Here is a 27,564-nt window from a genome sequence, read left to right as displayed (position 1 = left end):
ATTAAGCTGTTCCTGCCTCCAGTATTGGTCCACCCTTTCCATCATCCCTGAGCTCTGGCCTTGCTAGCTAGGGATGGTGGGAGTTGTAGTCCAACAAGATCTGGGGACCCACAGGTTGAGAACTGCTGACCTAGAGCATGGGTAGGCAAACTAAGGTCCGGGGGCTGGATCCAGCCTAATCGCCTTCTAAATCCGGCCCGCGGACGGTCCAGGAATCAGCGTGTTTTTACATGAGTAGAATGTGACCTTTTATTTAAAATGCATCTCTGGGTTATTTGTGGGGCATAGGAATTCGTTCATACATTTTTTTCAAAATATAGTCCGGCGCCACCACAAGGTCTGAGGGACAGTGGACCGGCCCCCTGCTGAAAAAGTTTGCTGACCCCTGATCTTGAGCTCCATAGAGAAATGATGAGGTGTATTAAATAAATGAAAACCTAATGACAACAGTGGATGGCCCTGTGGCGATCACACAGGGTCCCCGGACGCTTGACGGTCTATTGATCCCTGTGCCACCACTGTGATTGCCTCTTCGCTGCCACCAACCCGTTTCTCTCAGGTACACACGGAGTCCAGACAGTTGTTAACATTAACAAATAATCAATGGCCAATTACATCACACTCATTTAACCCTTTCCTTATTACCCACCTAGGAGGCAAACGCCACAGGCCCCAACTCAGAATCACAACTTGCTGCATTCGTCCATACTTGCTCACTCTTGAAAGTAGAAAAGGAACATTTGTAATCCAGTCCTCCACAGCTCCCCCAAAAGCACACATTGGGTTGCGTCAAGGAGCTACTCCTCTTGCAGAAACCAAATGCACATTTTGCAATTGCAAACCAAAATACTTTATATGCCTTGCCTCGTAAAGGATTTGTTTCTCTGCATAAAGCACAGGTGTAAGCTGAACTTAAAAGGTCTCGCACAGTAATTAACTATTTTCTGTATTTCAGTTGACATCTGGTCAGTGGGCTGCATCATGGCTGAGATGATCACAGGAAGGCCGCTCTTCAAAGGCAACGATCGTATCCTTTCACTGCGAACACTTGGCATTAAGATGTAGAAGTATGTAAGAGTCCAGGTGTCAAAAGTGTGCGAGTTCAGAAACACTTTAAACAAATAATTATCCCTTGAGCTTCTTGCTTCCAAATGTCGGGGGGGGGTTTTAAAGTTTGTGTTTCAGCCAAAATTTGCAAAGAGGGAAACTTAATAGTACATCACAGCTGCTTTGCATTACTAATTGCAAGTAGAAATTCACATTTGTAAGACTCCTTGGCATGCAGCGCTGGTTTTTTCAGTTTATCATATATACTTGGTTGCCAGCTATGCTTTACAACTTCATATCTGTCCCTTCCTTCCCTGCTGTGGGACAACATAGAAGCTCAGCAAGTATTACTGAAAGTCAGGGACAGCTAAAGCTAAGGAAGGCTGCCCTCAAAACTTGCAGAAAGTTCTTATAACCAGTTTTGAAAGAGAAGTGTAAAACTATCTGAGCTCTAACGTGGCTTATAAAAGCTTGTGGAAATATGAATGAATGAATGAATCTTTATTTGCGTCAGCCATCGGCCATAGCAATAAAACAGCAATATGATATGCAAAGAATAGAAATAAAAAGTCAATTCTATAAAATACATTTTAGGGTTTTGAATCAAGAGTCAAATAGTGGAGCTTATTCTGATTGCCCCAGCTAAAAACCTTGCAACCTTTGCTGTCACCTGCTCATCTTGATCTGCCAAGAGAAAGGACCCTGTGGCAGTGGTTGGGCGACCCAGAATGGACAATAAAAGAGGGGTGATAATCCATTCAAGTCTTTGTGCAAATATGTTTTTCTGTGATACTGTCAGGTCCAAAGCTGAGCTATGAAGTGTCCTCCCCATTGCTATCTCTGAATGGTATTCAGAGGTCATCCTTAGCCAGCTGTGGTTTTGAGAAGGTATAAGACTCAGGTAGACTTTGGTATGTGGAAGCCAAGACCATCTAAAACACCTCTCCTTTTTACACGTGTTGTATGTTCCAGTATTAATAGCAAGAAAAACAGGATCTGTTACAACATGCTTTTTATTTTGACATACATACTGAAGATTTGACTCCTGACTTTGGCACTCAGACCTGGACCAGCTCACAGAAATAATGAAAGTCACAGGCACACCAACTCAAGATTTTGTTCAGAAACTGCAAAGTCAAGATGTAAGTAGCTTTTGCTTACTCTGATTTCTTAAGGACAAAGTGCAAATTCAGAAATGCCATGTGCATTGCACCAGTTCAGGTGAGAGATAGCGTATATGCTTTTTCATCATAATTTTAATTGTACCTTTTATTTTGGAAAATCGTTTTTATTATTACGTCGTAGTCTGAGACACAACTGAATTTGAACTCCATGGATAGCACTGAGAATAAACCCAATGGGGCAGACTAAATTTGATGCCATTTCTTTATTGTAAATGTTAACATCCTGTTTTGGCTTCTTTCAAGGCAAAAAACTATATCAAAAGCCTTCCAAAAGTGCAGAAAAAAGACTTTGCTGCTATCTTGAAGTATGCAAATCCTTTAGGTAAGTAAATATAGATGCACGTCACGAATAATGAAGCTGTGTGGTATAGCATGGCAGTGAACAATTAAGTTTAATTGAAGTTGGACAAATACTTTCTGTCCTTTTCTAACAAGCTTTTCCAATAATTTTGCTGCTATCTGAAAATTCCTCTGTACAGGATATTTATCCCCACCTGAATTAATCCATCTCCCATTAGGACAGCCAACTTTTAAGCAAGGTGTGGTGTAAGAGAATGTTACTGTTTCATTAAAAGGTAAAGGACGCCTGACAGTTAAGTCCAGTCGCGAACGACTCTGGGGTTGCAGCGCTCATCTCGCTTTACTGCGCTCGTTTCTCTCTGGTCGGGGACAGAGGGTGGCGCTTGGGGGGGAATTGTCATCGCGCCACTCCTTGGTGTGTGGAGTGCCTCAGGGTGCGATTCTCTCCCCGATGCTTTTTAACATCTTTATGCGCCCCCTCGCCCAGCTTGTCCGGAGTTTTGGGCTGGGTTGCCATCAGTATGCCGATGACACCCAACTCTATCTGTTGATGGACGGCCATCTTGACTTGGCCCCAGATACACTGACCAGATGTCTGGAAGCTGTGGCTGGATGGTTACGTGGGAGCCGGTTGAAATTAAACCCTTCGAAGACAGAGGTCCTCTGGCTGGGACGGAGCGATATGGGATTGAGGGGGCAACTCCCATCTCTTGCGGGGGTGCAATTGGTGCCAGCATCGTCCGTTAAGAGTTTGGGTGTAATCTTTGATACCTCCCTCTCTATGGAGGCGCAGATTACAGCTATAACAAAGGCGGCATTTTTTCACCTCCGCCAAGCTAAGCAGTTGGCTCCTTATCTCTCTCGCCCTGACCTAGCCACTGTGATCCACGCGACGGTCACCTCCAGACTGGATTGTTGTAACTCGCTCTACGTGGGGCTGCCCTTGAGACTGACCCAGAAACTCCAGCGGGTGCAGAATGCCGCGGCGAGACTCCTTATGGGGTCTTCGCTGCGAGATCATATCCATCCGGTGTTATACCAGCTGCACTGGCTCCCGGTGGAGTACAGGATCAGGTTTAAGGTGCTGGTTTTAACCTTTAAAGCCCTATACTGCCTAGGACCCTCGTACCTACGGGACCGCCTCTCCTGGTATGTCCCACAGAGAAATTTACGGTCTGCAAATAAAAACATCCTAAAGATCCCAGGCCACAGAGAGGTTAGGCTGGCCTCAACTAGAGCCAGGGCCTTCACGGCCGCAGCTCCAATCTGTTGGAACGCTCTGTCACAAGAGACTAGGGCCCTGCAGGACCTGACATCCTTCCGCAGGGCCTGCAAGACAGAGCTGTTCCACCAGGCCTTTGGTCAGGGCGCAGCCTGACCCCCTCCTCTGGCAATCGGCATTCTGCACAGAATTTTGCTTGATGGTTGCCATTAATCTGATTTTAATTTGATTTAATTAATTTTATAATGAATGTATTTCGATTGTTGTTAGCCGCCCTGAGCCCAGCTTCGGCTGGGGAGGGCGGGATATAAATAAAATTTATTATTATTATTATTATTATTACTGGCCAAGGGAGCTGATGTTTGTCCGAGACAGTTTTTCTGGGTCATGTGGCCAGCATGACTAAACCACTTCTGGCAAAGCAGAGCAGCAAACAGAAACACCGTTTACCTTCCCGCCGGAGCGATCCCTATTTATCTTCTTGCACTTTGACGTGCTTTCAGACTGCTATGTTGGCAGGAGCTGGGACCGAAGAACGGGAGCTCACCCCTCACGGGGATTTGAACCGCAACCTTGCAGCAAGCCCTAAGCTCAGTGGTTTAGACCACAGCGCCACCCGTGTCCCGGTTTCATTAGTAAGGCAGAAATAAATATTCTCAAAAGCTGTGTGACAGTTCCCATACTTCATCTGGTTTTATTGTAATATTGCACCAGAAAAAGGCTCCGGCCCTGGTCGAGGCCAGTCTAAGCTCCTTGAGGCCCGCGACCTCCAAAATATTGTTTGTGGACCGTAAGGTCCTCCACGGGGCATACCAGGAGAGGCAGTCCCGTAAGTACGAGGATCCTAGGCCATATAGGGCTTTAAAGGTTAAAACCGGCATATTAAACCTGACCCTGTACTCCACCAGGAACCAGTGCAGCTGGTATAGCACTGGATGAATTTGCTTCTATCCCAAGGAACTGAGTGGCCTCTGAAAATGCAAAAGCCACTCCTGATCTATATGATCGTCCGTTAGCATAGTTAAGCTCGGTATTATTTCCTTAAACCTGACCTGCTGCTGGAAAATTAAAATCATTACGTTTCGTGCTGGGTCTTAGTGCTTGCCCTCTCCTTTGTTGATCTAGCTGTGAAGCTTTTGGAGAAGATGCTGGTGTTAGACGCAGAGAAGAGAGTGACGGCTGCAGAAGCTTTAGCGCATCCTTACTTTGAAGCCATTCACGATCCTGAAGAAGAAACCGAAGCAGAGAAATACGACGACACTTTTGACAACATGGATCTGCCCCTGGATGAGTGGAAATGTACGTTTGGTACATTTTGGCAATCTTCAGGCTAGGACAGAAAACATCTATGAGCTCTTGGGAAAATAGGCTTAAACAGTGGTACCTCGGGTTACATACGCTTCAGGTTACATACGCTTCAGGTTACAGACTTCGCTAACCCAGAAATAGTGCTTCAGGTTAAGAACTTTGCTTCAGGATGAGAACAGAAATTGTGCTCCAGCAGCACGGCGGCAGCAGGAGGCCCCATTAGCTAAAGTGGTGCTTCAGGTTAAGAACAGTTTCAGGTTAAGAACGGACCTCCAGAACGAATTAAGTACTTAACCTGAGGTACCACTGTAATTAAAATATGCTTCAGGTGAATTTAGAAATCGGATGCAGTGAATTTCTATATGTGTCCTCCCCCCTCCAGCCCTCATTGGTTCTGTATAGTTTTCCTTTGCATTCTACTCCCGTTCCCCCATGTTCATGACCTATTTATCAACATTTGTATTGTGCAACAAATCAGACTGCTAATCCACATATTGCCTACTCCACTGTTTCCCAAACTTGGGTCTCCAGCCGTTTTTTTGGACTACAACTCCCATCATCCCTAGCTGTCAGGACCAGTGGTCAGGGATGATGGGAACTGTAGTCCAAAAACAGCTGGAGACCCAAGTTTGGGAAACAGGTCTTAGGCCAGGGATGGGGAATCTATGGACATCAGGTGCAAATTGGACTCTGACCCCCATCAGCCCTAGCCAGCATGACCAATAGTTAGGATGATGGCAGCTATATCCAGCAACATCTGGAGAGGCACAGGCTCTCTATCGTTGGCCTAAGAATGGCAGGCGTAATGTAGAAAGCCATTGTAGACAGTTTCCATTAGAACAGCTTCCTGTCTTAAGCCCTAATTCTGAGCCCTAATTCCTGCAATTTTAAGAGGATATGCCTGAGATAGGATCTGGCATCTTCTGTTTGCAAAGTCTGTGCTTGACAGCTTGAGTTATGGCTCTCCACTCAATTGTCCTGTTTCCTCTTGCATGGTTTTGGTTTTGCTGCCGTTGATTCATCAAGCCAGTCTGACCTGTTGAAATACCTATTGTTAAGTTGTGGGTGAACATATCAGACAACACAGCGATTCTTCAAACAGCTCTTGTTTATTCACAGGCCAGGACAGAACTGAACTGAAGAGTTCAGTCAGCCTGCTTATATAGAGCTGCAGTACAATGTAACTGTAACAATTTTCTAAAACTATCCAATCACTGAACGTCACTTTCGATCCCTTATTTGCATAACTATCTACAGTATCCCCCTGCTGGCCCAGGGTGAGAACTTCAGTATATAACACCTATAATAGGTATTATGATATATATAATATTATAGCTAATAATGAAGATATAGATCAGGCATAGGCAAACTCAGCCCTCCAGATGTTTGGGACTACAACTCCCATGGTCCCTAGCTAACAGGCCCAGTGGTCAGGGATGATGGGAATTGTAGTCCCAAAACATCTGGAGGGCCGAGTTTGCCTATGCCTGATATAGATGTTATTAACATATAATTAATTATAGCTAAATCAGAGGCCCTCACACTGTCAATGATGGGGGTGGGATATTTTCCCTGTCTGGTGGTACTTCACAATAAGAAATAGGGATGTGAATCATTATTTATCTGAATGTGAAAGCAATTCTTTTTCCTTCTTCTTTCCCCAGGCATCACATTCAAAGAAGTGACAAGCTTTAAGCCTCCGCAGTTGCCCGAGTCGAAAGAGACAGCAGTGTAAAACCACAGGGACCAATTTCCTTAGAAATCAAATGAAGGAAGGAGGGTGTAAAATTTTAAATATATATATAATTTAATTGTACAAACCTTTTTATAAATAAACTGGATGTAATCTGTCTAACCTGTATTCTGAGGGAATATTTGCATTCTGGACTTCAGCTAGAAACCATAAGCAGCGCACCATGACTGGGTGAATATTTTGTTTCTGCCGCACATTGCTTATACCTTAGAGTATGTATTTCCCTCTCTCACAACCCCAAAGCTCTCACAACATGTTACAGGTTCTCTGTATCACTACCATTTCCGGTGGGCTGCTCCACACACTACGTTTTTCATTTAGGAAACATTGCCAGCACGTGTTCACATGGATACCCGAACCCTTTTTCTACCGTTAAGCGGTTTACGTCAATTCCTGCCGTAGCAGCAAGACCAGGACTTGCTGGCATGGACAAGAAACGAATTGTGTGAAATGAAGTTCCTCAACCACTTTTCAAACTGAGATGGTGTTAAAAAAAAAAAAAGGATGTTATGTTCTCGTTGCCAAACAGCCTACTTTAAAAGCATTTGCAGAGAGGTTTGTTTCAAAGAGAGAGAGAGGCCAATGGAGGGCATCAGTTTTCTTGACAAACAGTTCTTTGGGAGACGGAAAGAAAGTCACAGAAACATAATCAAAATTCTCGTTTTGAAAGAGCAGGGGAGCAATTTGCTATAGCAGAATATGCGCTTTTAAAACTCCCAATAGGTCGACTTGTGCCAGGTCAAATCCATCAGCCTCTCTAATCCTGCCCTAGCCAGGAGCAGCTCTCCAAATACTACGATCGAGATACTTCCTAGCCCTGCAGCTGATAAGAGATTATGCCATGGAATAAATCTGGGGCTTGTATCCCATGGTGTCCCTTGCACAGATCCGTTGGATCCCATGGAGGCCTCTGGCAGAGGAGGGAGATTGTGCATGAAGTCCATCCCATTTTGGTGGATTTTATGGGGGAAATCCTTTTAAAAACTAAATAAAAAATCTTAGGTATTTTGTAAGTAACTCTTTACTAGGAAGCTTGAAGGCTGCCCTATTTCTTCTCTCCTCTTCTCAATTTCAAGCCTAGCAAGGACATTGTACAGGAAAGGCAATAATCGCCCCCATAGAAGCAGCCATCTTGTTTTTCTGTACAATTACTCAGGAAGTGACAGCATGGCTGCTTCCTCAAACAGCTTCACACCAATTTCTTTCTTTTTTAAAGGCAGCGCTTGGGACCACATCATAAAACTTAAATTAACTGGGCCATGCAGAGGAAAGCTTCATATAACTGTGAATTAATCCACAGATCTACATTCTGATCTGGAAGTTTTCTGGCAGGCATGAATCACCTATGTTTGTGCTAAACTGTGGAGCAAATGAAATCCTCAAGCATCCCGATTGGAAGACAGAAAGCTACGTTATACTGCTTTGTAAAATTGGCAGGTGCGTGTTAACAGCACCATTGTTACTACAGAGTCCTCGAAAGTGCGAGAGGTGGTGTGAAGGGTTTTGCAGGGAAACCTGCCCATTCCATTAGCTCAGATGCAACCTGTTCATGTTTCACTGTACAGTGAAACCTTGGTTCTTGAACTTAATCCGTTCCGGAAGTCTGTTCGACTCCCGAAACGTTCAAAAACCAAGGCACGACTTTTGATTGGTGCCGGTGCCCTGGAAACAATAGCCAACAGCCGCATCGGATGTTCGACTTCCAAAAAACTTTTGAAAACCGGAACACTGACTTCTGGGTTCTCGGCATTTGGGAGCCCATTTGTTCGTCAGCTAAGCCATACGAGAACCAACGTTCCACTGTACTCTGGCAAGTATTTAAAAGTATTTTAAATCAGAACCAGTGAAGTCGGTGAAGGTCCTGTGTGAGTGCCTGGAGGCAGTTGGAGGATGGATAGCGGCTAACAGATTGAGGTTGAATCCTGACAAGACAGAAGTACTGTTTTGGGGGGACGGGGTGGGCGGGTATGGGGGACTCCCTGGTCCTGAATGGGGTAATTGTGCCCCTGAAGGACCAGGTGCGCAGCCTGGGCGTCATTTTGGACTCACAGCTGTCCATGGAGGCGCAGGTTAATTCTGTATCCAGGGCGGCTGTCTACCAGCTCCACCTGGTACTCAGGCTGAGACCCTACCTGCCTGCGGACTGTCTCGCCAGAGTGGTGCATGCTCTAGTTATCTCCCGCTTGGACTACTGCAATGCATTCTACGTGGGGCTACCTTTGAAGGTGACCCAGAAATTGCAATTAATCCAGAATGCGGCAGCTAGGCTGGTGACTGGGAGTGGCTGCCGGGACCACATAACACTGGTCCTGAGAGATCTGCATTGGCTCCCAGTACGTTTCTGAGCACAGTTCAAAGTGTTGATGCTGACCTTTAAAGCCCTAAATGTCCTCGGTCCTGTATACCTGAAGGAGCATCTTCACCCCCATTGTTCAGCCCGGACACTGAGATCCAGCGCCGAGGGCCTTCTGCCGGTTCCCTCCCTGCAAGAAGTGAAGTTACAGGGAACCAGACAGAGGGCCTTCTCGGTAGTGGTGCCCGCCCTGTGGAACGCCCTCCCTTCAGATGTGAAGGAAATAAGCAGTTATCTTCTCTTTAAAAGACATCTGAAGGCAGCCCTATTTAGGGAAGTTTTTAATATTTAATGCTGTATTGTTTTTAACACTTGATTGGAAGCCTCCCAGAGGGGCTGGGGAAACTCAGCCAGATGGGCAACAACAACAAACAACAACAACAACAACAACAACAACAATAATTTGTTGGTTTTCTCTTGGAAAGTTTCCTTAGAGATGTGACATACTTATTGAATAAGCTGTATGAGTAGATATGAAGGACCCTCCATGAAAGACACGTTTATGCACGCAAACCTGATTTTCCTGTTCTCCACCTACGCTGTTGTTATATCAGCACATAAAGCTAGCATTTCCACCTAGAGACAGACAGTTCCTAATCTCTTAAGACAGGAAACAATGTTGACACTGGCTCCTTTCAGCCTCTGAGCTTGATTCTCGCCTAAATTCATTGATAACTAAAACAACCATTTCCCCTTGACTTGGGTTTCTCTTTTTAATTGCCAAATGCACCGTGAAATCTGTGACATAAATAGCTTGTTTTTAAACAGGACATTTTGCGGCTTCTCCAAAACCACTGTCGTTATTTATTCCTATTTACTCTTCCTCATGATTTGCTCCCCTCACCCAAATTCAAGTTAAATACAGCTCTTTGCGGTTTCCTAATCAAAGACCATCTCTCTATTAGACATGGTCGCTCTCCGCCGCCATCGAGTTAGAAATTCTGATAATTCTGAATACTCTATCATTCTGTACTTTTCTGATCTGAGAGCAATGCTCATTCTGCTTGCAAGCAGTTCCTCCTCTTAGGATTTGGAAAGCATGGATTGTGTTTAATAAACTGGAATAATTCCATCAGCTTCAGAAAAGAAAAGAATTGTGGAAGGTCTTTTGTTGATGTTTAGGTATCACCAGCTATAACTTGCCTGTAAGGTAAAGGGACCCCTGACCATCAGGTCCAGTTGTGACCAACTCTGGGGTTGCGGCGCTCATCTTGCTTTATTGGCCAAGGGAGCCGGCATACAGCTTCTGGGTCATGTGGCCAGCATGACTAAGCCGCTTCTGGCGAACCAGAGCAGCGCACGGAAACGCCGTTTACCTTCCCACTGGAGCGGTACCTATTTATCTACTTGCACTTTGACGTGCTTTTGAACTGCTAGTTTGGCAGGAGCAGGGACCGAGCAACGGGAGCTCACTCCGTCATGGGGATTCAAACCGCCGACCTTCCGATCGGCAAGCCCTAGGCTCTGTGGTTTAACCCACAGCGCCACCCGCGTCCCTCATAACTTGCCTGTATCCATGCACAATTGTAAGAAACAACCGAGTTGTTTGGTTTGTCGGATGAGACAGGGGTCAGCAAATGTTTTCAGCATGGGGCCAGTCCACTGTCCCTCAGGCCATGTGGGGGGCAAGTCTATATTGGGGGGGATGAATGAATTCCTATGCCCCACAAATAACCCAGAGATGCATTTTAAATAAAAAGTACACATTCTACTTATGTAAAAACATGCTGATTCCTGGACTGTCCACATGCCCAATTTAGAAGGCGAGTGGGCTGGATCTGGCCCCCGGGCCTTAATTTGCCTACCCATGGATTAGGATGACTGAGGCTGAAGAGTTTCAACTCAAGGCAAGGGATGTAGCAACAGCTGCCTTTGTGTCTATTCTATTCCAATGAATTAAATCTCACAGCCTTTCTCAACCTTGGGTCCGCAGATGTTGTTGGACTACAACTCCCATCATCCCTAGCTAGCAAGGCCAGAGCTCAGGGATGGTGGGAGTTGTAGTACAACAACATCTGCGGACCCAAGGTTGAGAAACACTGGGTGACAGGTGCCATCTAGTGGTTAGAGAAAATAAGACTAATCTTCGGAGATGACCATCATTAAAGTAAAAGTAAAAAGACTGTGTGTGTGTGTGTGTGTGTGTGTGTGTGTGTGTTGTTTCTTGAGAAGAGGGAAGAATGCACATTTACTTTAATTATTGGAAAGAACCACCCTTGAAATTAACTGGCTTTGTGGCTCAACTAGCAATCTATCAAAGTGGAAACTCAGGTCGGCAGGGCAGAGCTGATCTAAAAGAGGATCTCCCTACAAGTGCCATTTTTGTACATTTTGGGGCTTTTTTGAAATATTTTTATTTGATTTTACAAGTATAGGATTATAACAATGCAAATTACATATCCAGATTTAGAGATTTTCCCGAATCTCTGGACTTCCCACCTTCCCTCCATTCTTCCTATTTTCCACCTTCTCAACTGCATATTATTTCATAATTCATATTTCGTATCTCTCCATACTGTCCATTATATTTGCTATATTGATTTCAGCTGGCCTGCTCTGAATAAAAGTTAATTGAATACAACCCAATGTTTTTACCTACTCTGCCTGCATTTTCGGCTGATAATATGTTAAGTGTTCTAAGACATCCTGATCAATGTGTCAGTGTTAGAAATCTGTATTTATCTACCTTTTCTAATTATAGAGATAAATTTAATATTATCTTCTAAGTCGCTCCTTAAAACCCAAACAGGAATGACATCATCATAGGTTTAATGGGAGCAAACACAAATTACATGAGTCAGCTTTCAAGTCTTGAAGACTCGTCGTTAAAGAAAACAATAAAAAGGAGGAATGTAGCTAGTTATTAAAGTATTTCCTGAATCACTGATGCCTCATCTTCTCTATATCTCTGCTGGCACCTGATAATTACCTTACCGAATATATATTCTTCATTTATCAATTCTTGGACTGTCCCCTATCATTTTCTTGTCCCTCTATTGTAAATTACAGTGCCTGCTATCTTCTGTATAGTACCTCATTCATTGCTGATGAATGATAAATATTTGCAGCCATGGCAGGAATAGTAATAATAGCCATGGTAATAATAACCGTAGTAGTCATGTAGCATATACAGTAGAACCTTGGTTGTCAAACGGCTTCAGAAGCTGAACAATTCGGAACCCAAATGCCTACAACCTTCCATTTTCGAACGTTTTTTGGAAGTCGGAACGGATTCCGAATCACGTTTCTCCATTTTTAAAAAGGGAATTTGCCGACCGGCAAAATTGTGCCTCGGTTGTCGAACGTTTCGGAAGTCAAACGGCCATGACGTTCGACAACCGAGGTTCCAGTGTATAGTATAGTATTATATTGTGATATAATAATAATACAGTGGTACCTCAGGTTAAGAACTTAATTCGTTCTGGAGGTCTGTTCTTAACCTGAAACTGTTCTTAACCTGAAGCACCACTTTGGCTAATGGGGCCTCCCACCGTCACCACGTGATTTCTGTTCTCATCCTGAAGCAAAGTTCTTAACCCGAGGTAATATTTCTGGGTTAGCGGAGTCTGTAACCTGAAGCGTATGTAACCTGTATGTAACCTATGTATTCTTGCCCAGTTTTAAATATTAAGTAAATATGCCACATACATTTGTTTAGGCCAGTGGTTTTCAACCAGTGTGCCATGACACCCTGAGGTGCCTTGAATGATGGTCAGGGGTGCCAAGGACAACACTGGCCTCCATCCCTCTTTCTTTCCTTCCCTCCCTCCTCTGATGCCCTCTCGTGTCTCTGCCTCTCAAAGGCTTACATGGCTGTTTGTTGCAAGCTCGCCAGGCAAATGGTGCCTCTGGGGCTGGCCAGCGGGTGCTGGTTACCAGGAGCCAAGGCGGCCTCGGAGTACGCAAGACAGCGGGCAAGGGAGCCCCGCCAGCCAGTCCGCCAGACCTTGCTGTTGGGAATGGACAGACAAGTCCCAGGCCCCTGTGGGGCAGTGTGAGGAGGCACCTCTCTTTGGGGCAGGAGGTGGGCAGCTGAGAGACCAGGGGCGGCAGCAGCCTAGAGGACTCCCAAGGAGAGGGGAGAGGAGGCTGAGGCAACACTCCACAAGGGAGGGTGTTCGGAAAAGGGTGAGAGGCTGCCAGCTCTGCAGGCAAGGGATGACATAACTGGGCTCCTGAGCCCCACAGAGGTGCCACAGAAAGAATGCAGTTGGTCAAGGGAGCCATGGACTCAAAAAAAAGGTTGAAAACCTCTGGTTTAGACTGGCAGTGCTCAACTCAAGTCCTTTATTTCTGGTTGGGGTGTGGTTTTTCCCCCCCTACCATGGATTTCTGAAATTAAGACTGCTTTGGAAGAATTAACTCATGTAATGCTCTCATCTGTCTCTTTCCATATGTAAAGAGTGTGTGTCCGCGCACAGTTTTGTGTGAGTGAGTGCTACCTGAAGAAAATCGTATTTTGGAAACTTAGGACATATTTTTGAACTATACTGCTTCTATGCCAGTCTCTTAATTCTTTCTGTTGATACTCACAACTAGAACACCTTTTATTGTTTGCCAACACTCCTCCCCTATTTTATCCTGCATCAGCTTGATATTACAGTGCTACCTCTGGTTACGTACTTAGTTCGTTCCAGAGGTCCGTTCTTAACCTGAAACTGTTCTTAACCTGAAGCACCACTTTAGCTAATGGGGTCTCCCGCAGCTGCCGCGCCACCGCCGCGCAATTTCTGTTCTCATCCTGAGGTAAAGTTCTTAACCCGAGGTACTATTTCTGGGTTAGCGGAGTCTGTAACCTGAAGCGTACGTAACCCAAGGTACCACTGTAATTCTCTTGATAAAGGCAGGCAGAACATGGTTCCCTTTTGGGAAATCTGCACGTTCCTACGGTCTTGCTGAACCATAATCTGGCTGAGAACCAGACAGTCCCATCGTACTGAATTTGTGTGCTTTGTGAAGTCCGTGGCGAATTACAAACGACTCGAGTTGCTTCACAAGTGCCAAGGCCAAGGAACAACTTATTTGGATGAAAGTAAACAAGAAAGGCATGCAGGCTCTTTGTGGTCCATTGAGAAAGTCAACAGGGTCATCTTGTCTGCCTCCCAGCGCTTTCTTTGTCTGCCCGTTTGAGGCCAGCTTCTGATGATTGCGATAAGGAAGGGCACGCACACATCAAGAGCTGACAATCCTGTCTGGCCTCCGGCTGATATGAGAGCGAACTCAATCAGTATGAAAGTCAAACTCCCCAGCGAACACAGACTGTATTCTGGCAGGCCCAGCCACTTCTCCCTTCAACCCTAATTGACATCTCTCCGAATCGTCTGGCTGACTACAGAAGGTGCCTTAGAGAGGATAACACTCTTGCTGTGAATTTACAGGCTTTCACTTTTAATTGCTGTTATTGTTCTGTGCAAAGTACACAGTGTTTGCATTATTTTTCAAAGCATATCAAAGATATGACAAACACAAGCATTTGATAAAGGGACTCTCGTTTTTCTGTAAGGGAGGTCAAAAGTTTTTGCTTTTTTAAATTTTATTTCAAAACCAAAAAGAAACAAAATGCAAGCATCAAATTCAAAATCCATATTTGTTTTCTAACATAAGCCTATTACATAGATTACCTGAATTAAAATATACATGATTACTCTAGGCTTCCCTTTGCTGTATGTAAATACATCGCAGTTAGGAAATTTATATTAAAAATAATATTATAGATTCCCACAAGCCCCCACTCCCCTTCACCCATGTGTGATCTCAATATTTTATTTCTTCCATCTTGTTGTGTTGTTATAATTTAATAATTATTCAATTGTTTCTATTGTTATTTTCTTGCGTACCCCTGCACGTTTTTCGCATTATCTATTAATATTTCAATTCCGGAATGATATTTTTTCATGTATTCCTTCACTCCATCCCACTCTTTGATTATTCTCTGATTTGAGTGGCCTCTAATAATTGCCGTCATTTTTGCCATTTCTACAAATTCACAGTTTGTTTTGCCATGCTAATAATGATAGGATTTTCTCCCCCTTCCAGTTCTTTGTGATCAATATTCTGGCCACTGCAGTTGCATAGAGGAATACATTTTTTTTTATCTCTGGGGATGTCATTAGATATTAGGCCTAACAAAAAGGGAGGTAAAAAGTTATCATCCTCCTGTAGTCAATTTAACAGAAATAGCAGCCTTGTTTCCCTCCATCCTCTCATAGCAGGGATATCCTCTCTTCTTCAGGATGCAGTATTTTATATTTATTTTCAGAATCTGTATGCTGCCCTATAACTTATAGCTTATATATGCTGTACATGGGGACGCGGGTGGCGCTGTGGGTTAAAGCCTCAGCGCCTAGGACTTGCCGATCGAAAGGTCGGCGGTTCGAATCCCCGCGACGGGGTGCGCTCCCGTTGCTCAGTCCCAGCGCCTGCCAACCTAGCAGTTCGAAAGCACCCCTGGGTGCAAGTAGATAAATAGGGACCGCTTACTAGCGGGAAGGTAAACGGCGTTCCGTGTGCTGCGCTGGCTCGCCAGATGCAGCTTGTCATGCTGGCCACGTGACCCGGAAGTGTCTGCGGACAGCGCTGGCTCCCGGCCTATAGAGTGAGATGGGCGCACAACCCTAGAGTCTGGCAAGACTGGCCCGTATGGGCAGGGGTACCTTTACCTTTACCTTTTATGCTGTACATATACATATATGAACAGAGCAAGTATTCAGTGATATCTCAGTGATATCCAGCTAAGTTGTATTCAGAGTAGACCACTGAAGTCAATGGACTCATGTCAATTGATTTCACTGAGTCTGCCTTATATTGGATATTACTCCAATGTCGGAAGTATCCCTAAATATCACCTAGCTCATGCAAGAAGTGAACTATCACAGCTGCATTTTAAGCTGCATTTTAAACTGTACTCTAATTTATATTTTAATCAACTGGTGTGGCGGTTTTTTGTTTTGTTTTTAATGTTTTTGTATTTATATTCAGTGTTAGCCTCCCTGAGCTTGGTCTTTGCCTGGGGGGCGGGGAATAAAATTATTATTATTATTATTATTATTATTATTATTATTATTATTATTATTATTTATCAATGGTGGCCATCTAACCACCAATCCATCTTAAACAATGTCCAATAAAGGAGAGTTCACCACTTTCCAAAGCAACCTACTACATGGTTGAACAGCTCACACCATTTGTTTATGATAGCAAAAATATCACGGAATCCAATTCTATACAAATATCAAACTTTAGAAATGTTTGCTATCCGATAAATCAGATCTCTTAATTCCTGTCCAGTATTTTTTTGCAATCTGGTTATGAGAGTGATTCCCCTTTATTGAACAGACACCAATTTTATTTAGATTTATATTCCTAAAGGAGTCTAGGGCAGCCCATTTTAGTGCCTGTTTTTTCACGTACATACTGGTTGTTAATCTGTACTCAATACTTGTGCTCACCTGCTTACCTGACAGGTAGCAGGATCCTATCTTGTTTACTCGGAAAACGTTTCCTACATATTTGTTAGTGTGCTCCAAATACTTAAAGATTTATGATGACAGATGATGAAACGTGAGAGGATGCAATGATGGTAATATTAATTAAGATTATTATGATTAGGGGCACCATCCAACCTTAGAAAAGCACTCCAGGTTTCCTTGATTTCAGTTGCTAGGCAAGAAAAAAGCTTGCTAATGATCTGGTCAAGAATGAGAAGCACTAAAGAAACTGCTTGTTTTGCTAGAAGTATTGGAAAACATTTTCTCTACTGATCCCTTAACTGAACTCAGCACAATGAATTGTTGAATTGACAATTGAAATTGCTATGTGATTTTGTTCATTTGTATTATAATTTTCTATAATGAACTTGATTGATTGGCCTGGAATATATTGTTATATTCACATCTGGGGCAAACCTGCTTGGATTTCAGGAATTGCAGGAAAAGGGGTTATATAGTATATCTGATTTAAATTCCCTTACTTTTCTCAATAGGGTTTTTACAGGTAGATATAAGTTGAAGGAGCTACCTTCCTACACCTGTTTTAAGTATTGTGTAAATGGTTTTTTCCTTGTCCAATAAATAAATGCAGCTGTCTAACATTCTACTTAGAATGTAAGGCATTCTAAGGTTCCATTGCTGAAGCAAATTCCTGAATTTCTTTGAAGAAAATCACAGTCCCCTGGTTACAATGAGATGGTAATTTGTGGCTCCTGGTTAATCTCTGCCAGTCTCTTAAACAGCAGTTAAAGGAAGGGGGGGGATGAGGATAAGGAAAGACTAGGCCCCAAGATCTAATCAAGTTATCAGCATCTAGCAGGCAACTGGCTCTCATATTTATGAGCAATAAAAATAGAGCCATGGACTAATGGAGCAAGCTGGACTTCCTTCTGAGATACAATCATTCAAGTATTTCTAAAGGACAACAATTGACTACTACCTGTAGACTAATGACAGCTTTGCAGGGAAGATTTAAGTCATGGGGCAGAGAGCATGCAGTTCCCCCACAACCCCATCACTCTGATCAAAAACTTTGGGGTAGGAAATGAAAACACCTGTAGAATCGACACTTGCCAATTAAGAGAAACCATTACATATGATTTAATTTGCGTCATTTACATGGGTAAAGGGACCGAGCTTTCCACACATAGAAATACTTAAAATAAATAAATAAATGTTAAGTTGCACCTTAAAGGTAAAGGGACCCCTAACCATTAGGTCCAGTCGTGGCTGACTCTAGGGTTGCGGCGCTCATCTTGCTTTACTGCTGGCGTACAGCTTCCGGGTCATGTGGCCAGCATGACTAAGCTGCTTCTGGCGAACCAGATCAGCACACGGAAACGCCGTTCACCTTCCTGCCGGAGTGGTACCTATTTATCTACTTGCACTTTGAAGTGCTTTCAAACTGCTAGGTTGGCAGGAGCAGGGACCGTGGAACGGGAGCTCACCCCGTCGCGGGGATTCGAACCGCCGACCTTCTGATCGGCAAGTCCTAGGCTCTGTGGTTTAACCCACAGCACCACCTGCGTCCCTTAGAATTGCACCTTAAAGTTGCACCTTAGAGACCAACTAAGTTTGTTCTGGGTATAAGCTTTCGTGTGCATGCACACTTCTTCAGATACACTGAAACAGAAATCACCAGACCCTTATATATAGTGGGAGGGTGGGGTGGGGTTTGTCTCAGAAGGGTAATAGGAGATGGGTGATTGACTCAATGGGTATGGTAAACCTACTGGACAATTTTATTTATTTATTTCGACTGCATCGGACCAACACGGCTAACTACCTGAATCTAAATACTTACCTTGTAAAGGCTTTCTGGGAAATGGTATATAATGAGTTAAAGAAAATGTTTAAAAATACTTTTGTTAAAAAAACCAGAAGCCTTTTTAACTGGTATTGTGGGTGAAGAGATACCAAGGGAAGATAAAAGACTGTTTATGTAAGCAACAATTACGGCAAGAATTCTCTTAGCCCAAAAATGGAAACGAGAAGAAGTACCAACAAAAGAAGCGTGGCAGACGAAGATGATGGACTTTGCAGAACTGGCGAAGCTGACAGGAAAAATCCGAAACCAGCATGATCAAGTATTCCAAAAGGACTGGAGTAAATTTATACGATATCTGAAAGATTATTGTAAGCTATTAACATCACTAGCAGGGTTGTCTCTGAAGACTTGTAATGGGAAATTTTCTATCTTTCTATATTTATTTAAATTCTGAGCCATTTTGTAATGAGCGTACCTTGATGAAGAATGTGAAGTTTTAGTCTTTGCCCAGAGCACATGTCGCCTTGTCTCATGGCCGTATCACAAGCTGATGTGAAGATTGCTGATCAATGCGCTACAGGGCGAGGCACTTGTAAATCCAATTTCAGTTCTTTTCGCCACACCAAACTTTTGTCCTCTGGATCAGGAAACTGATGAATTCACTGCTGCGAATCACTTTCCACACCAAATGCTGCAGTAGAAATTATTAAATGTTTCACACACAAAAAAAAGTCCATCATTTGAGTTACATTATTTATATGATGGAAAGAAACGATCGATGAAGGTTGCTTTTTTCTTTCTTTTTTAAACCTAACTCTGAGTTATATGTGTATTCTTTAGGCTTTCTCATTTATTGCCCATCAAAAGCACACCTTTGTAATAAAAGAAAGAAATTGCTGTGAATTGCAACTGAAATAGCAGGCACCCCGGGCCAGATCAGATATATACCTTGTATAGCATTGCCAACTCCTAATCCAAGTAAGGCTCCTCCATTTAATGGTTACATGACTGGAGAAGTACTGTATATGTTTTATGTTTCCTGACTAGCTGAATGTACATTCGTGTTTCTATAGATTTAACCACGATTCAAATGCCACCTTTTTTCAGTTGTGGCATCATTAAAACCTTGTAACTCCATGTGCAGTAAAAGTCTTGTAATTTTAACTTGCCCTTTTAAAATTCTAATTTACAGAGCTGTCGCCTGCACAAAAAGACTTGATAACTGCCTGTTTTTCCGTCTGGTGGAAAGTGGGCTTTGATGTGATGCTTATGGTCCTGAATTCAGGTTAAACATCCGAACTTGCATATGGGAAATGAGGAAAATGAAGCTGTCTCCTTTCATCCACTTCAACTTCTGCAAAGTCGACACATTTCCATTATCAATAAAATCTTACGATTCTAGGCAGCTTCTGGGGCCCAATTTCTTTAGAAATTAGGCAGCCCCTTTTGACAGACAAGGTAATTTGATTTCTAGCACTTTACCTCACGGAGAAAAGTCTTCCTACACACTCCTGAGGCAAGCAAGCGCCAGGAGGCAATTGACAAAAGCAAAACATTTTCTCTTGGGGATCCATCTCCTCTGCCTTTTCGGCTACACCAGCCATGTCTGAAGCCAAGCCGACAAACCCAGGCCCCAAGGAGACAGGCTGTCTGCTCCTCACACCCTTTTTCCAGGAGTCTGCCTTAACTCAGCTTCACACTTCATTTGCAGAATTCCCTAGCAGAATCCCCTCCTCACACCTTCACAAGTCTCACCTGCAAAAAAGCCCCAAAAATGTTCATTAAACACCCACCCAGGCACCTTGTGTCCACCACATGGACACAATCTGGTGGCTCTCAAACTTTTTTCAGAATAAAAATTTGCTGGTGCCACACCCATTTTTTATTGTTAAGAAATGCATTGGAAAACAAAAAGGAACAACTCCTAGCAGTGCTTAATTTATAACACAGGACACAAATGGTTGATAATATGATCATGGGAAATCCAGAAACTAAAAAACAAAACAAAACTATGCAGCTATATAAGAACATCAATTATTCCCAAAATCAGTGCCAGATTTACGTATCAGCCAAACAAGCTATAGCTTAGGGCCCAACTCTCTTGGGGGGGGCCCCCAAAAAATTAAAGGAAAGCAACTGGGTGTACATTTCCAAAATATAAGATAAAAAACAAATAAAATAAAACCTAAATACAGCAACAGTGTTTTGCGTTGTGTAGGCTCCTATGATGTAAGTAATGGGCCCCGCCTGCTAGCCTGCTCCCTAAAATATCACTTTGCTTTGTTCATTTCTGTATATAGGGTGCCTACATTCTGCATAGACTGGTTGCATGGTAACATGTGCAAATGGCTTTAGATACCTATTAGGTCCATAAATCATATAACATCTATTCAACACAAAAAACATATGAAAAATTGCTGTTGACAAAGGACAGCTGGACATATAAAGGGCCCCATTAGCTTCACTAGCTTAAAGGTAAAGGACCCCTGACAGTTAAGTCCAGTCACGAACGACTCTGGGGTTGTGGCGCTCATCTCACTTTACTGGCCGAGGGGGCCGACGTTTGTCCACAGACAATTTTTCTGGGTCATGTGGCCAGCATGACTAAGCCGCTTCTGGTGAAACCAGAGCAGCGCACGGAAACACCGTTTACCTTCCCGCCAGAGCGGTACCTATTTATTTACTTGTACTTTGATGTGCCCTGCCCGAAATATATTGATAAACGAGCCTCCTGTACCTTAAGCATGTATATGAACTCAGTGAGAGATGTGAGCTTGCTTTTGCTCAGCCATCTCATTTGTATTAGGTCTAATAAAAAGGAAGGCACGCTTGGCAAACCCTCACCGTGATCAACTTCCACCAGGAAGCCCATGTCCTCACTGGATCTGAACAGCGAACACTCCAATTGGAGAACAGCCATTACCAAAGGTGTCGTGGGCTTTGAAGACACTGGAACTCAGGACACAAGGGAGAAATGTGCTAAGAGGAAGGCACGCTTGGCAAACCCTCACCATGATCAACTCCCACCCGGAAACTTGTGTCCCCACTGTGGAAGGACATGTGGATCCAGAACTGGCCTCCACAGTCACTTACGGACCCACTGTTAAAACCATGTTTATGGAAGACAATCTTACACAGTTATGAGTAATTGCCAAAGAAGAAGATTAGGTCTAATTTGAGACAAACTCTCTTCAAAACAAAGAAGCCTTTCTCTCTTGTTTTCCCCCTGCAGCTGATGGCAATTTATTTAAAAATTAAGACGCGTAAGAGCATTTATACAAAGTGTTTCGTTAAAAATGGACCAAGTTGCAAACTAGGAAGGTCTGAGAGGCAGCTTGCCATCCACAGCTAGGGAAAACCAGAGACCCCAGAAGTGCAGAAGGCAGAACCCCTTTTTTCCCCTTCCCACCCCCTCTTCGAATATCACCCTCCTTAGCAGCAATCCAAGCAAACGCCTGTCGTTTTGGGGTGGCTGTCTACTCCATCAGTTCATTTAAAAACCAAAGTGTCCAATAAAAAACAATGCAGGTTTATTCCACCATTTTTTTAAAAAATGAAGGATTTCCTCTTTAGAATACATAAGACATTCAGGTCAGTCATTGGAAACATCTCACTATAAAAGAATCAAGAATTATAAAGGCGCTTTGGTCAAGAGGTCTTCAGGTTTGAGCAGCTTCTCTTTTCTGTTCTTGACGCACTGAAATGTTTGAATGTTTCTTTGCCATTCACACCCTTTGGGAACCACTAATCCCATCAAAACACTTAAATGGGCTATAAGCAAACACCTTTTTTCCTCCTTGGGGGTTTCCATCAGATAAAAGGAGCTGAGCCCTGGGGGTTGGCGGGTGGGGGTCGTGCAGATATAAAGCGCCCCACACCCTGACCTTTGCTCAGATCTGCAAAGAGACCTTTGACTCTGCGAGGCATCCTGACGTTACGGAGGCGCCAGCGATGCTCCCCGCGGCCGTCCTGCTGGCCTTGGCGCTGCGCCGGGCGGCGGGGCTGGACCTGGGCTTATCCACCAAGTGCGTCGCCATCCCCACGGACATGGCCATGTGCCACGACATCGGCTACTCGGAGATGAGGCTGCCCAACCTGCTGGGTCACGTCGGTTTGCCCGAGGTCGTGGGGAAAGCCGCCGCGTGGCAGCGCCTCGTCAGCACCGGCTGCCACCCGCACGCTGGGATCTTCCTCTGCTCGCTCTTCGCACCCGTGTGCTTGGACACGTGAGTACCCGCCGCCGGACCCGCGTGGGCCGTTCACACGTTCAACTCGGGAGATGCGAGTCCGGTGGGGAGAGGGGCGCAGGCAGCACGGCTAGTGGCTGCCCTCGATTTGGGGAGGAAATGGGGAAGGAAGGCCTCTTCTTCTTCCTCGAAGCCGGCGGCCGCCCCCCCTACCCTTTCAGACGTGCGCGGCGTGCCTGCGTGTTTTGCTCCTAAGAGCTGCCCTGCTTCCCCGACAGTTTCATCCAGCCTTGCAGGAGCATGTGCGTTGCGGTCCGCGACAGCTGCGCCCCCGTCTTGCAATGCCAAGGACGCCCCTGGCCGGGCAGTTTGGACTGCGATCGGTTCCCCGCAGATGAGGACACGTGTCTTGCATCCCTCGGCAAAGAAGCTAAGCGTGGTCTCGGAGGTACAGCTTTATACGGGGGTTTGGGTTGCATGTACTTGCGACGGGTCTAGTGGGGTGAGGCTTGTCCTCATTGTTGCCCTTGCAGAACTCAGAAGGGGGTCGAAAGTAGAATTGGTTGTCTCTTGCTCTGGCTCTGCTTACTGCCTTCTGTGCTGCCAGTTTTATTGGGCACCAGATACCATTGTTTCACACACTGGTACCTTCATATCCTACCTTTTGAGGTTCCCAGACCCACAGCAGGCTGGCAGCACCACCTGTCCTAGAGAGAGTGGGTCTAGTCTCATCCTCTCTGTACTTGCTTGGAGCTTTCTGTTGCATTTTAAAATTTCATTTAATTTTTTTTAAAAAAATGTGCTCTCCCACTTTCCGGGTCACCTTCAAAGGTAGCTCCACGTAGAGCGCATTGCAGTAGTCCAAGCGAGAGATAACCAGAGCATGCACCACTCTGGCGAGACAGTCTGTGGGCAGATAGGGTCTCAGCCTGCGTACCAGGTGGAGCTGGTAGACAGCTGCCCTGGACACAGAGTTAACCTGCGCCTCCATGGACAGCTGTGCGTCCAAAATGACTCCCAGGCTGCGCACCTGATCCTTCAGGGGCACAGTTACCCCATTCAGGACCAGGGAGTCCCCCACACTCACCCACCCCTTGTCCCCCAAAACAGTACTTCTGTCTTGTCAGGATTCAACCTCACTTACCTGGGAGAAAGCTCCACTGGATTTAATGGAACTTACTTATGTGTAGAATATACATGGTTAGAATTGTAATGTTGGAAATCACTGGGTTAAAGCTCACCAAAAGTCCATTATTATTCATTTACGGTGGGGTGGAAGGTTCACAGGCTGGGAAGGACTTGCTCACAAATTTATTGACAGCTGCACGAATTACGATAGCCAGGAAGTAGAAGGGGCAAGCAGAATATAAAATAGGAGAATAGCATAAAGAGGTGTGGGATATAGCTATTCATGATAAATTAACATGTGCCGTTAAGGTAAGACGGGGAATACGCAGCAGAAATTATTTTGAGGAGATATGGTGGGTGTTTGTAGAATTTGTACAGTGGTAGCTCGGGTTGGACGCGGGTGGCGCTGTGGGTTAAAGCCTCAGCGCCTAGGACTTGCCGATCGAAAGGTCGGCAGTTTGAATCCCCGCGGCGGGGTGCGCTCCCGTCATTCGGTCCCAGCGCCTGCCCACCTAGCAGTTCAAAAGCACCCCCGGGTGCAAGTAGATAAATAGGGACCGCTTTCTAGCGGGAAGGTAAACGGCGTTCCGTGTGCTGCGCTGGCTCGCCAGATGCAGCTTGTCACGCTGGCCACGTGACCCGGAAGTGTCTCCGGACAGCGCTGGCTCCCGGCCTATAGAGTGAGATGAGCGCACAACCCTAGAGTCTGGCAAGACTGGCCCGTACGGGCAGGGGTACCTTTACCTTTACCTTAGCTCGGGTTACATACACTTCAGGTTACATACGGTTCAGGTTATAGACTCCGCTAACCCAGAAATAGTGCTTCAGGTTAAGAACTTTGCTTCAGGATGAGAACAGAAATCGCGTGGCAGCAGCAGGAGGCCCCATTAGCTGCTTTAAGAACAGTTTCAGGTTAAGTATGGACCTCCGGAACGAATTAAGTACTTAACCCGAGGTACCACTGTACTGTTAAAACGAAAAGGGATCAAACCATCGCAGGAGGTGTTGAAATTTTGGGAGGTTGGATAGTTACAATGGAATGGTCTTGGTGGTGGGGTGCACATTTTTTATTCTTATTTATTTATGATTGTTACTTTTTTGAAATAATAAAAATAAATAAATAAAATAAAAGCCTTTTAATCTAAAAAAAAAAAGAATTCTGATATTGGATATAATATAACAATTGGCACATACGGCATCCTGCTGAAGCGTTCTGTCTGACTGGAATAGCTTTGTCGGCAGAACATGAGCTTCTTAATCTCAGGGCAATGGGTTCGATCCCCACGTTAGACCAAATATTCCTGCACTGCAAGGGGTCGGACTAGACTGACCCTCATGGTCCCTTCCAATGCTACAATTCTATGATTCTCAGGGCTTATCCTATAATATACAGAGCCCCGAGCTCAGCTTTATCTTCCAAGTTGTCAAAAAATGTCTAAGAATTCTCCGAGAGATCTCCAGACATGACAGGTTTATTTTCTGTGGGAATCAAGTCCATGCCCCCGTGACAAATTGGATTTTTCTCCTCTTAACCGCCAGCCTTTCCCAAGCCTATCTGCCAGACTTGCCCAGCCATTGATGAGCTCTTGACGCGCAGGAAAGTGCTGGACATTTTTTGTATCGGCAATTTTGGTAAGTTATTATTGGCACAGTTAGGATCGAGGCATCCCCGTGATGGGCTTGCTAGATTCTACAACATCTTCTCTCATATTTGCTGTATTAGTACAGGAGAAGCTACACACACACAAACACACACACACACAATTTTTCTTTCTCTCTTTGCAGCCGCAAAGGTGAAACTGTCCAGGAAACGACCTGCCTTCGGCGCTCCAGAATATGACATTGACTGCCAGGTGGAATTCATTAACCAGGGGTCGCTCTTGCCTTTCGATGCTCGCAGTGTGATTAAGCAGTGGTTTCTGATCAACGAAAACTGTACTCGGCAACTGGTCCATGCCCACCGTCCCAAGGTGTATCTCATTGTGGGGACCACCGAGGAAATGAACATTGTTGTCAACCAAGTGTATCACTGGCAGAAATGGGATTACAGGTTGACCCTGGCAACGCAGAAACTGAAGCAACGCAAATGCGCGTAACTCTTCCAGCATTCGTGAATTCTCCGCTGATCCAAGAGCACAAGCAAAGGCCCAGCCTATTCTCAGTAGGCCCATTCACTTCAATGGAGGGAGCTAATCGGGGCCAGATTTAGGTTTGATGAGGCCCTAAGCTATGGAAAGTCATGGGGCCCTTTCTATGTCCAGCTGTCCTTTGTCAACAACAAATGGTCGCTGTTTTTTGTGTTGAATATATGCTATACGGTAATTTATGGACCTAATAGGTATCTAAATCCATTTGCACGTGTTGCCATGCAACCTGTCCATGCAGAATGTAGGCACCCTATACAGTGGTACCTTGGGTTACATACGCTTCAGGTTACAGACTCCGCTAACCCAGAAATAGTACCTCAGGTTAAGAACTTTGCTTCAGGATGAGAACAGAAATTGTGCTCCGGCGGTGTGGCAGCAGCAGGAGGCCCCATTAGCTAAAGTGGTGCTTCAGGTTAATTACGGATCTCCGGAACGAATTAAGTACCTAACCCGAGGTACCACTGTGTATAGAAATGAGCAAACCAGTGATATTTTAGGGAGCAGGCAAGCAGGTGGTGCCCATTACTTACATCATAGGAGCCTACACAACACAAAACACTGTTGCTGTATGTAGGTTTTATTTTATTTGTATTTTATCTTATATTTTGGAAATGTACATCCAGGTTTTTTCCCTTTAATTTTTTTGGGGCCCACAAGAGAGTGGAGCCCTAAGCTATAGCTTGTTTAGTTTATACATAAATCCGGCACTGGAGCTAATCTAGAATGGAAGGCATATGAATACAGTGGTACCTCGGGTTACATACGCTTCAAGTTACAGACTCCGCTAACCTAGAAATAATACCTCGGGTTAAGAACTTTGCTTCAGAATGAGAACAGCAATCGTGCTCCGGCAGCGCAGCTGTAGGGGGAGGCCCCATTAGCTAAAGTGGTGCTTCAGGTTAACAGTTTCAGTTTAAGAACAGACCTCCGGAAGGAATCAAGTACTTAACCAGAGGTACCACTGTATGTTCCTTTTTGAAATGTGTGGAGAAGTTGTGTCGGGACGACTTAGGCTGTGTACATATTTGGAGCTCCCATTCCCGGAATAATAGGTGCAATGGTCAGGGCAAAGGTGTCTTGTAAAATCCAAGTGTATCATAAACCAAACATCAAACCTTACCTCTTTCTGAAGTGCGATAGAACAGATATAAATGTCTACTTGTGCTGTGGACTCTGGATATTTTCCGTGGGATCACATCCACGTTATATATTTAAAGCACAACACTTCCGCCAAAGGATTCTGGGAACTGTAGTTTGCTAAGGGTGCTGGGAATTTTACCTCTGCTGGGGTTCAGCTGTGGTTCTCAGGATACTTTTTTGGGGGGTGGGGGGGAAGCTGTGATGCTTAAAGTGCTACAAGTATCTGGTGTGACCTTAGTTGCAGTTGCTTGTGGCAGGACGCCATGCCTTCAGAACATTTGGTTGTATCATATTGTATAATATTTAGAAAATTATAATAAAATTGCTAATAAAATGCATCAAGTCTTCTTTAGATTTAGGTGTCTGGATTTAGATTTCTTTGGGTTTAATCGCATGTGTGATTTTGCAGGCAATTTACAATTTATGCATACCACCACCATTGGCTTAATGCAACTTGTGTCTCCCTAAACCAGGGGTCAGCAAACTTTTTCAGCAGGAGACCAGTCCACTGTCCCTCAGACCTTGTGGGGTGCCGGACTA

General features: G+C 44.6%; 2 protein-coding genes across 3 annotated transcripts in view; both read left to right on the top strand.

Annotated features, from left to right (window-relative positions):
- LOC114605285 (mitogen-activated protein kinase 12) overlaps window positions 1-6,916 on the top strand; it is a 40,267-nt gene extending 33,351 nt beyond the window's left edge. For both annotated transcript variants that reach the window (XM_028746331.2, XM_077935828.1), the window contains exons 8-12: window positions 956-1,027; window positions 2,110-2,189; window positions 2,475-2,553; window positions 4,879-5,052; window positions 6,726-6,916. In XM_028746331.2, the coding sequence (XP_028602164.2) occupies window positions 956-1,027; window positions 2,110-2,189; window positions 2,475-2,553; window positions 4,879-5,052; window positions 6,726-6,796 (476 nt within the window). In that variant the 3' untranslated portion in view covers window positions 6,797-6,916. The remainder of the gene's footprint in view (window positions 1-955; window positions 1,028-2,109; window positions 2,190-2,474; window positions 2,554-4,878; window positions 5,053-6,725) is intronic.
- A 15,182-nt stretch (window positions 6,917-22,098) lies between these two features.
- LOC114605454 (secreted frizzled-related protein 2-like) lies at window positions 22,099-27,378 on the top strand. Its single transcript, XM_028746774.2, has 4 exons — window positions 22,099-22,648; window positions 22,888-23,057; window positions 25,277-25,369; window positions 25,523-27,378. Exons 1-4 carry the CDS (start codon window positions 22,374-22,376, stop codon window positions 25,831-25,833), a joined length of 849 nt encoding a protein of 282 aa, XP_028602607.2. The 5' UTR covers window positions 22,099-22,373; the 3' UTR covers window positions 25,834-27,378.
- The last annotated feature ends 186 nt before the right edge of the window (window positions 27,379-27,564 follow it).

This window comes from Podarcis muralis, chromosome 10, assembly GCF_964188315.1.
Source record: "Podarcis muralis chromosome 10, rPodMur119.hap1.1, whole genome shotgun sequence".
Lineage (NCBI taxonomy): Eukaryota > Metazoa > Chordata > Lepidosauria > Squamata > Lacertidae > Podarcis > Podarcis muralis.
The sequence above is the reverse complement of the archived record's forward strand: the minus strand, read 5'-3'. Positions and strand labels throughout refer to the sequence as shown.